At 46.0% G+C, this 11,913-nt stretch overlaps 1 protein-coding gene across 1 annotated transcript; it reads left to right on the forward strand.

Moving 5' to 3' along the window:
• The first annotated feature begins 9,673 nt into the window (after positions 1 to 9,673).
• LOC125591858 lies at positions 9,674 to 11,180 on the forward strand. Its single transcript, XM_048766736.1, has 2 exons — positions 9,674 to 10,315; positions 10,413 to 11,180. Exons 1-2 carry the CDS (start codon positions 9,674 to 9,676, stop codon positions 11,178 to 11,180), a joined length of 1,410 nt encoding a protein of 469 aa, XP_048622693.1.
• The last annotated feature ends 733 nt before the right edge of the window (positions 11,181 to 11,913 follow it).

An 11,913-nucleotide genomic window follows, 5' to 3' on the forward strand; every position in this document is an offset into this window, starting at 1 on the left:
GAGCATCTATCCTCTGACCTGATGCATTACGCAGATGACCATCCTGGTCATGCAGGTCTCCATTCTCATCTCGCACAAGTATAAGAGTAGTAACCATGTCTCGCAGCTCAGTATCGATCGATGTTCGGGATGAATTATCGATCGATGTTCGGGATGAATTATCGATCGATTTCGGATGGAAGATATCGGTCGACAGAAGAGTAGCTTCGGTCAATGGTGATGAGCAAGTGTTGGTCGACATAATCAGTATATGGATCGACGGTGGTTGGCAAATATCGGTCGATTAACTAATGTTGATGTCGATCGATGAGGAGCGTCATCCTTTGTGGATTGAACGTTCCAAACTTGCAAGATCTGATGAGAAAAGCAGTTGCGTTTCCTTGTTGCTTCTTGTACTGCTAGGCATGCACCTGAAAACACAAGAAAATTTTTTTGTGTCAGAAAGCGGATTTAAAAAGTAACCTAGACTAAATCGAATTAAATCTATCAAGCGATCAAAGCTCCCCGGCAACGGCGCCAAATTTGATCTCACTCAAATTACCCTAAGGAGTTAATTACTCTCTCAAATACGAGGTTAAGCTGTAGTACTTAGGGATCAAATCCACAAGGAGCTATGGAACCTAATAGATCTAATCATGGTGATTAAGCTAGGTTGATTATGATTAAAATATAAGTAAGCAGGTTGTGAGAAAGGTAGTTGCTCGGTTGATTGATTTGGGTTTAAGACAATTATTCAGGTAATCAGGATTATAATCCTATAGGTGCTTATTAGTTGTATGTATGATATTATAGAGCTCAAGCTCTTAAACAACAAACCGATCGGCGTTCGCTTTCTTGGTTTGTCTATTGACACGACTTTAGTGTCGATCGATTATTCTATAGGAATATCGATCGACGAGGTCAAGCTTTACGCACAGTTGAATTATGCTTACTAGGCTTCCTAGATCAGCTTTCGCCTTACTCTAACAATTCTAGCTCAGTTCGGACGGATTCAGGGTGAGATGCAAGTTATCACTTGTGTCTACAACTCCTAGGGCAAGTTCTAGGTAGCTAATCTATAAACATGCATTAATGACAATCCTAATGATGAATATCACAACTTAGCAATCTATAGTTGGGGTTAATCACTTGTAACCTATTTGAACCCTAAACCTAACAATAGAACTACTCAGACATTGCTAAGCAATTCATAACAACAAGGAATAGATAATAAAACTGCATGAGATTAAAGTAAGAATCAATGGAGTTCCAATCACAAATCTCTTTGGATCTTCTCTCCAACTCTCCTAAAATCCTAGAAAAACCTTAAAACCTTTTTGCTGTGAAAACAAGGAAACAAGAAAAGCACCCTTTGCCTCTAACATGTTGGCACACTATAAGTATTAGGTTAAAACTCGTCAGGGGTAATCTTGTAATTTGGTGAATTCATGGGCTTTAAGTTGGCTTGGACAAACGGGCTTTTGGGAACTCGCTGTCGATCGATGTCACGATGTGAACATCGATCGATTATTTATCTTCAAGGTCGACCGATGATCGTGCTCGATGGTCAGCTCGGATGTCTTCTCCTTTTAACTCCAAAATGCTCCAAAATCATCACTTTACTCCAAATCACTCATGAACCTGTAAATATACTTAATAGACTGTAGAATATAATAAATAGTAGTTAAAACACTTATAAACCATGGGTAAAAGTGGGTCAAATCCATGGCCTATCATAGGAGCGAAGCAATATGTATGGAAGATCAACAGCATGAATGGAACTACGTCCTAGTATGCAGTAGAAGACGCTAATCCATGCGAAGAAGCATTCTTAGCATAGTCAACACCTGCTATCCAAGCAACGGGTCCGGCTCCAGAACTGGTCCATTCCTGCCTCCGGGTCAATTTCGACTCGGGCCTTATAAGATCGTCTCAGCCCTTATATCCAAGCTCAAGGACGAATACGTATTGTTGCTTCCCCTGTAACCGCCGGATTTGAAGAGGATAAATCCTACCGCCTCCGGGTTTTAGTAGGATATATGCCAGAACTTCCGGGTTCCAAGAGGGTGAATCCCACGACCTCCATATTTCAGGAGGTTACATCTAAGAAACTCTGGGCTTCAAGACGATATTCCCCATAATCTTCAGAACCACGCGTCCCACATTAGTTCTGGAACACGGAAGCTGCCCTATAAGGGCTTGAAGACATCCTGAACGGATCCGTAAAAGGCAACCAGCGCAATCTTGACATTGGCCCACATCCAGTCGACATCGAGAGTGGTCCACCTTCGGAGGAGAGAGTGCGATACCGCACTAAGTCAATACAGCCTCCAGGTTCGAGACAGCAAGATAAGGATTCACCTCTTGGCAAGAAAAAGGAATTCTCATAACCTCAGGGTTTTTATAGAGAATATCTACTGATCCTCCTGTGTCAGAGCACAAGTTACTATGAACCTCTAGGTTCACAAGAATAAATCTAAGGGTCCTAGATCAAAACATGAAGCCCTTCAAAGCCTTAGTTCCCAAAAAGAGCAGCATGAACTATGAATCCCTACACGATGTACTTCGATACCTCAGGGCGAGAAGTGATCGTGAGTGAACTATGAGTCGAATAAGTGGCTCGACCATAGTTAGAAGATGTCTTAGATTGATCAGACGGATGTTTTGGAAGAAGACCATTTTTGGAAGCACGACGGTTTAGAAGCTCGACGTTTTGGAAGAATGACGTTTCTTCAGCACGAAGTATTCCGCGAAACTTCGTATCAGCGGAATATTATTTCGAAGATATTGGAAGCAGGACGGGAAGCAAGCACGACGGGAAAACCCGAAATTGGACGAAAACCCTAATTTCTGTATTATGGAAGTCTTCGATGAAGCCGAAGGATCGGGAAATATTTACCACCAAGGTCAGACTTCAGATTGGAGTTTATTAAAAATATTAAACTCATCTGAACGGGAGCAGAAAAATATTCAGGGTTAATCGCGGATCAGAAATTTGCTGGAAGGACAGAAATCAGGCCAATGGGCCGAGAAGCTCGAGGTGGCTCGTTGCATGGGTTCAGAACGTGGTGTCAACCATCTAACAAGCTCAGTGTCTCCAGAAGCTCGAGGTGTAGCCGTGCATGGAAGCTGTACATGCAGCTTGACATGTAGAAGCACGAGGTGGATCGACCAAGCACGAAGTGTCTCCGCGCATGCAACTGAAGCATGCTGATCGACATGTGTGTGCTATTGTGGCGTCTTGCATGAGTTCTAGTCATGCAGTCTGACATCTGGGAGGAGTGGAGGCCTCCTGTATGTGTTCTGGACATGCAGCCAGCCATGTGGAGCACGAGGTTCCGCCGCGCATGCGTCCGGAGCCATGCGAAGCGACACACGGGCTGCCACCAACCTGAAGCTGATTGGTTGCTGTATTCTATAAATATGCAATACCTCCCTTCAGTTTCAACACATCCAGACCTGTTCAAACCAAGTTAAAAATGTGAGAGAAAAGTAGAAAAAGAAAGCAACAGTTTCCGAACTATTTCGAGAGTTTTAGAAAGTTTTCGAGGTCAGTTCTCTACTGATTTCGAATCAGCGCCTAGGGAAGGTTCTGTCCAACTGAAGTTCAATCAAATGAAGATCAGCTCAGATGGTAATCAAGTCAACGTGGCCAGAGAGAAAGAGAGAGAGAAACAAAGTGGTCGACTTAGAGTGTAGTCGATTCTGAAGACCGAGAAGGCCAGTTCCGTCCAATCGATGATTCTCTACGATTGTGACGCGGAAACTCTGTCCAATTCAATCCGTCCAAGCCAGTCATATTCTCCTACAATAAAGTGGAGGTGCTGTCCAAGATTAGTTCAGTTCCATGGGTTCAGATCAGTCGAATTTTTGCTCAATGCTCCGCTGGGAAGTCCTAAGAACTGTCCAGAAGCTAAAGGAGGTTCTGTCCGAGTCCAGATCAGTCTGTCGAGGCCTGTCAGTTTCGTCATGGTGAAGCCAAGGTTCTGTCCAAGTCAAAATCAGTCCAGTCCAGTCCAGTCAAGTCGTCCCTTGGGTTTTAGCGAAGTCCTCTCCGATCAACCAGCCGCTTCTCGCCTAGAACACTCTGAGTTGGTTTTGTGTGAATTCCACTTGGAATTTAGGGTAGTTTTGTGAGTTCCACTTGGAACTTAGGGATGATCGAGTCGCATATAGAGTAGAATGCTCACGCTGTTGCATGATGGAGTCCTTAGGGTTATTTATTAAACCGGACTCAGTTTAGCAAGGGCTAAGCTGAGATGAAATGGAATTAAGACTGAGATAATAACCTGATTAGGACTAGGATGCATCATGATTTATATTCTTGGGTGTTGATATGGTTTTGCATGTTCCCGTTATCTTTAAAGATAGTGTCGTAGCAGGAGGCCGAACTATCTGGGTAACGGTTTGATTGGGTAGATTGCTTGAGTAGATTTAATTAAATGCTTGCCTCGTTTAATTAATCTTGTTGACTGAGGTTAGGCATCTCTTGGTAAGGGAGTGACTAACTGGTTGAGTTGTTTAGTGATGATATTGTTGTTAGCGTTATAGAGTTGGAGTGTGATGCCATATAGCTTGTGTGTAGCCCACCTTGCTAGGTATGTTTAGGGGTTGATTAATGTTTCCTCAACCTCGTACCCAGCAGGTTCAAGGAAACCCCTTATTCGCTGGATCGAGAACACTCAGAGAGACGGGGTCATGGCCCATGGCTGAGTGGTTACACGAACGAGGTAGTGACCTGCAGTGACCCGACTGTACTGGGGCTTTCTCGTGGTGACCCGGCCGTACTGTGGGCCGCGATCGTCGTGTAACAACCGGCAGTGGCCCGACTGTACTGGGGCGGTCGCGCGGTGACCCGACTGTACTGTGGGCCGCGTTCGGTTGAAAGTTCCCTCTCCTAATCTTTTTGATAAGGAGATAGGATATTGCCGAGGATGATGAGGAGGAACACGAAGTCACCATTTCCCGGGTTAGAGTGTTGCGTTGTGTTAGTGTGCCGTAGGGGGTTATGGAACCCTCAAGTTAATGTAGCACCGATATTCGGTGTTACTAGTTAGATCGAATCGTTGGTAGTTAGTATTTTATTATTGATGTGGTTGTGGTTGATGATTGATTTGTTTGCAGGTTCTGACATTAAGTCCTAAGTCTGGTTTAGGTACCGGATTAGGCTTGGTGTGTATTTGGTTATTGTAGGCCTGACGTTGGCCTGTATGTGTTTGAGTGATTGCTTGTGAAGGGTGGTGGATATTAAAGCTATGCAGTATCATTGGTAGGCCGATCATGTTCTTGTTTGATTGTTGGTCGATCGGCTAATGATACTTGTATAGTCTAAGTGTCTAACACTACATGAGTAAAGAACTCAGGCGTATATATGGTTAACTAGGGATTGGTTGTTGATTTGTTTTAATGCAGGTTCCCGTTACTTGAAGCTAGATCATTGCAGGAGGCCAAGTCTAACTTAGTAACGGTTTGCTTAGCCTTATCTTTTATTGCATGTTAGGGCTAGATTGATTGTTATTTTGGGTTGTCTGGGTTAAAGTATAGGTTGCGGGTAGAGGCAGCCAGCTCACTGAGTAATAGCAGATTACTCATCCAACTCCGTTGTCCTTTTTGCAGGTAGCTTTAGGTAAAGATAATCGGATAGCTCGGTGTTGGACGTTAGGACCGCCGGTGTAGATTTTCATGCCTTTTGTAAACGGTATTGTGAATTGTGTTATGTTGACTCGATTTGGCATTAGGCCGGGCCCAGTCTTGAATTATTCATTGTATGAATATTTCCTAAATCAATAAAAGTAATTATTTTATATGCGCTTCATGAGTACTCTGATATTTGACTATTCTGGTCTAACAAAACGTTAGGTCGTAGTACGGGTTGAAAAGCCTTAGGCCTCGATCTAATGGAAAACGCTAACTCTAGGTACGGGTTGCAAAGCATTGTGCCTTGATGCAGCAGGACGATTTTGTGGATGAACTGGTCTATGTTGGGGTCAAAAACGGTTATCTCGAAATCAACGGCTAAGATTATCATTTTAGCAAATTCTTCACGAAAGACTTCTCGGAAGAAAGATCGGAAGAATACAAATACTTATGGACGAGGTTCTCCGGAAAGATCGGTATGAAAAGAGACAGGTCTAGACCCGAGAACTGGACCGTTCTCACTTGTCCGCCTCGCCCATGGGCGAGGACGACCATCACCAAGGTCACCTCGCCCATGGGCGAGGAAAACCAGCACCACGGTCACCTCGCCCATGGGTGAGGACGACCAGCACCACGGTCAGCTCGCCCATGGGCGAGAACGACCATCACCAAGGTCACCTCGCCCATGGGCTAGGACGACCAGCACCACGGTCACCTCGCCCGTGGGCGAGGACGACCATCACCAAGGTCACCTCGTCCATGGGCGAGGACGACCAGAACCACGGTCACCTCGCCCATGGGCGAGGACGATACGCTCTCGGTTCACCACGCCCTAGGGCTAGGACGATCCAATCCCGGCCAGTCTGACTCGTTTCGACTCTCGTGTCCTCCGTATAGTTGTGATATCCGACTTTTGGATCATATACCTCTCGTGTCATCTCGATCGGAGTTACTCTCGAAGATTTACGACTAAAATCGTAGAAAAGCCCGAAGGCTTAAAAACGGCCCAAGAGGATCTAAACGTGTCTAGAAGCCAATCTACGATTTAGAAGGGACCCGAGCCCAATGGTAGTTATGACGGTTTATCCTAACTCGCGGAAGTAGGATAAACGTTAAGTTTCCGAAGATAAATATCAAGATTCGAGGATAACTAGAAAGATCGACGAAAAATGGAATATTCCCAAAAGAGATAAACTTGGGCCCAAAGGAAAAGGAGTAAATGGGCCACCGACCTAAAACAACTATATAAGGAGAGCTGGAGCAGAAGAAAAGGGATCCGAGAATTTAGACTTAGAGAACTCCTGCTAGCTTAGGGAACTTAGAACTTAGGTGGTTAGACTAGCAAGGCAAGGCTTAGAACATTTTGCCTCCTTTCTGTTCTACTTTTGTCTAGTTAGCATATCTCTACTCCTCTCGGAGAAGTCATGTATTCATACTATTTCATTAATAAACGCCTCTGAGCGACTATTTATCTTTATCTTGCTATCTATTTTCTTACGCTCTGAAAGTGATTACGCAGAGAATTCGGACCTTCAGGGAAAATCGGGTTTTCTTGGTTTTCCTCCATACTTATTCATTAAAATCGACGGTGTGAATTCTGGTTCCCACAGTTTGGCGCTAGAAGGAGGGGGTGTCGAATTCTCTAACTCAAAAATCACAAACGATTAAAGATACAAGATGTGCGCTCCAGTAGCTCACGATGTCGTCTCTTTCAAGGACAGAGCAACGTCCGACCAGGTCAAACCTCACAACGATCTCCTTGTCATCGAACTGACCATCCAGGACATCGACGTAGCAAGAGTGTTGGTCGACACCAGATGCTCGGCCAACATTATCTATAAAAGCACCCTGGAGAGAATGGAAATCGACCTGTGCGCCATCACGGAAGGTCCCAGTCCAATTTTCGGACTCTCAGGAGACGCTACTATGACCCTCGGCTCAATCAACCTCTTGGTTAAAGCTGGGAGCATCGTAAAAATCACGGAATTCTTGGTCGTCGATCGCCCAACATCGTACAATGTAATCATTGGAACTCCATGGCTGAATTCCATGAGAGCGATCCCATCGACATTCCACCTATGCCTTAAATTTCCGACCCCTCAGGAGTCGAAACAATTCAAGGAGACCGCACGATGTCACAAGTATGTTTCGCCGCTGAGTTAAAAAGAAAGAACTTTGCAATTGAAGCTTCCCACAAGAAGAAAAGAAAGCTGACTCTCGACGAGGGCGCCCAAGAACAAGACTCGGAAGTCTTCTGGCAGTCACAGAGGGTCGAAGCCCTAGAAGGGAAGCGCGAACCAACTTGCAAACCGGTAATCTCGGTCTGTCTCGACGAATCCCGCCCAGAACGATGCGTCGAGATCGGAGCCAACCTCTGCGAACCATTAAGAACAGAGCTCATGGCTTGTCTTAAAAAGAACCTCGATACGTTCGCTTGGGCAGCGGAGGATATGCCAGGAATCGACATCGGCATAACATGTCACGAACTCAACATTGACCCGACCTACAAACCCGTAAAACAAAAAAGACAGAAACTAGGACCAGAGCGTGCTACCGCGGTAAACGAAGAAGTTGAGAAACTCCTCAAAGTAGGGTCAATAACAGAAGTCAGATACACGGATTGGCTCGCCAATCCCGTCGTGGTCAAAAAGAAAAACGGCAAATGGCGAGTATGCGTCGACTTCACCGATCTCAACAAGGCCTGTCCAAAAGATTGCTTCCCACTTCCGCACATTGACCGACTGGTCGAATCAACAGCAGGGAATGAGCTTTTATCATTCATGGATGCCTTCTCCGGGTACAATCAAATCATGATGAATCCCGACGATCGCAAGAAGACCGCATTCATCACCGACCGTGGAACGTATTTCTACAAGGCAATGCCTTTCGGTCTCAAGAATGCGGGTGCTACTTACCAGCGACTTGTCAATCGAATGTTCTCCGAACAGCTCGGAAAGACTATGGAAGTGTACATCGATGACATGCTCGTAAAATCCCTTGACAAACACGACCACGTATCCCACTTGGAAGTGTGCTTCGCAAGGCTGAACCTACATAACATGAAACTAAACCCGGCAAAATGTAGGTTCGCAGTCGCATCAGGAAAGTTTCTGGGTTATCTGGTCACGTGTCGCGGGATCGAGGCCAACCCCAAATAGATAAACGCACTGATAGAAATGGTCTCACCAAAGACAAAACGAGGAGTCCAAACGCTACCCGGAAGGGTCGCAGCTTTAAACCGTTTCATCTCACGTTCGACGGACAAGTGCCTGCCTTTCTACGACACGTTGAAAGGGAACAAAAAGTTCGAATGGTCGGAAGAGTGCGAAAAGGCTTTCCAACAGCTGAAGCGTTACCTGGCCACTCCTCCTGTTCTTGCAAAACCAGTAGAGGGAGAACCTCTATTCTTATACATCGCGGTCTCCGCAACAGTAGTAAGTGGCGTTTTGATCAGAGAAGAACGTGGTGAACAAAAACCAATCTTTTACATAAGTAAAACCTTGCTGAACGCTGAGACGTGGTACCCCTTGATGGAAAAACTAGCATTCGTTGTTGTAACATCGGCGAGAAAGCTCAGGCCATATTTCCAAGCTCATACCATAGTGATTCTCACCACCTTTCCCTGCGCACGATTCTGCACAGTCCGAGTCAGTCAGGACGGCTCGCGAAATGGGCAATCGAACTGAGCGAGCACGATGTCGAGTACCGCCCAAGAACCTGCGCAAAATCTTAGGTGCTGGCGGATTTCTTAGTAGAATTGCCCACGGGGGATATGACAAACACGGAACCAGATTCAACTTGGGTTCTTCACGTCGATGGATCATCGTCCAAACAAGGATCCGGAATTGGGATTCGGCTCACGTCGCCCACCGGGGAAATCTTGGAGCAGTCGTTTCGGTTAGAATTACATGCATCAAACAACGAGGCTGAATATGAAGCACTCATTGCAGGATTACGACTAGCCCATGGGCTGAAGATTTGCAACATCCACGCTTACTGCGATTCTCAGTTAGTCGCAAATTAATACAGCGGAGAATACGAGGCAAGGGACGAAAGAATGGACGCATATCTAAAACTCATCCAGGACCTGGCCCAAGGCTTCAACCACTTCGCCCTCACCAGAATTCCTCGCTCGGAAAACACCCAGGCAGATGCCTTGGCCGCGCTCGCGTCAAGCTCGGATCCAGGACTAAAACGGGTAATCCCCGTGGAATTCATTGAACATCCGAGCATCGGACCGCCGGTGATCGCCAACCTGATTTGGGGACAAATCGAAGATGCGGAGGAAATCGAAGATCCACCAAAAGGAAAGATGGATCAGCTGGAATACAGTTGTGACAGCCCATGGCTAGAGCCGATCCGAGCCTACATAGTCGACGGAACGCTGCCCGCCGAGAAATGGGCGGCACGCAAAATTAAAACCCAAGCCGCACGATATGTAACGGTAGAGGGAGAAATCTACAAATGGAGAATCTCTGGCCCACTCATGACCTGCGCCGAGGGAGAAAAAGCGAGAAAAGTGATGGAAGAGGTCCATTCCGGATCGTGCGGAAACCACTCCGGTGGAAGGTCACTCGCAGTCAAAATAAAATGCCACGGTTATTACTGGCCAACTATGATCAAAGAAATGCGAAAAATACCAAAGGCAAGCGCCCACCATCCATCAACCTGCGGAGGTCCTCTCGTCCATTACATCTCCGTATCCCTTTATGCGATGGTCCATGGATATCGTCGGACCTTTACACAATTCAAAAAAGAAACGCTTCCTTTTGGTCCTTACGGATTTCTTTTCGAAGTGGGTAAAAGTAGAATCCTACGCAAGTATCAAAGACGTACAAGTCGAGAGCTTCGTATGGAAGAACATTATCACTAGGCACGGGGTCCCTTACGAAATCGTAACAGACAACGGATCTCAGTTCATCTCTACCCGATTTGAACCGTTCTGGGAGAAGTGGAAGATACGGCTGAACAAGTCAACTCCTAGATATCCACAATGTAACAGCCAGGCAGAGACCATTAACAAACCAGTCCTTGAGGGGTTAAAAAAGCGCTTAGAAGCCAAAAAGGGACGATGGGCAGATGAGCTTGAAGGAGTTCTTTCGTCACATCGTACAACCCCAAGACGGGCCACGGGAGAAACTCCCTTCGCCCTCGTTTACGGGACGGAATGCATGATCCCAGCGGAAGTAAAATTTCCCGGAGTGCGGAGAAGATTCCTCCCCGAACGAGAAGATCTCAACAATGCAATGCTGCTGGACGAACTCGATCTCATTAACGAGCGACGAGACCAAGCTCTCATAAGAATCCAGAACTACCAGCACGCTGCCGTGAAATACTACAATTCAAACGTTCGCCACCGAAGGTTCAAGGAAGGTGATCTGGTTCTGCGCAAAGTCTTCCAAAACACTGCCGAACGTAACGCAGGAAAACTGGGAGCAAACTGGGAAGGACCATACAAGGTCATAAAGGTTGTCCGACCAGGATCGTACCAAATCGCGAACATGCAAGACGTCAAGATCCAAAGAACCTGGAACGCGATGCATCTTAAAAAATACTACCACTAATCGCAACGTGGGAACTAAGAACTACGAGATGGCTTGATCCCCGAAAAAAGGGTACGTAGGCAGCTCGCCAAGCGAGTTCAGCTATCCCCCCATCTTAAAAAAGGGGGGGGGAGTGGGTACGTATACTCGTATACTCCCACGACTTTCAAAAAGCCCGACCTTTTTCGAATTTTTTTACGGAAAAACACAACCTTACGGTCGCCAATCCCGCTATTCACCTAACGGCTAAAGTGGCAATCTAAGACTCACTCAAAGCGCCTAAGCAAAATCGATTAGTTATCACACTAAATCCGACAAAATCCCCGAACGCTCGTAAAAGAGGCATCCTTCGGAAAAACCCGCGAACAAATGCGGCACAAAAGAAAAGGTCAACTTTCGGCTCTGCCAGAGGTCGCTACACGCTTAAAGTTACGATTTTTTTCGACATCTACAGAAACGACGTTCTCATTTCCAAAACAAACTTAGTACACCTCTAACGGTAAAATGCCTTTAAACTGGCATCATTTCTTTGTTGCTGATCACAACAAACGAACCCTAACGTCCTAAACAGACATCAGCCGCCCTCGAAAGGATAGGCTCTCTTACATCCGACAAGGATAACATAGCGCGCTATACAAGAAATCCGAAATTTTGGTCAGCATCTCCGAACGGCCTTTGGAGGTAGCTCGATTCGTATCAAGACAAGTCGTATAAGCCGATAACAATTCGCGGACTTTATATCGGTACGAATAAT

Source organism: Brassica napus, chromosome C8, assembly GCF_020379485.1.
Source record: "Brassica napus cultivar Da-Ae chromosome C8, Da-Ae, whole genome shotgun sequence".
Classification (NCBI taxonomy): domain Eukaryota; kingdom Viridiplantae; phylum Streptophyta; class Magnoliopsida; order Brassicales; family Brassicaceae; genus Brassica; species Brassica napus.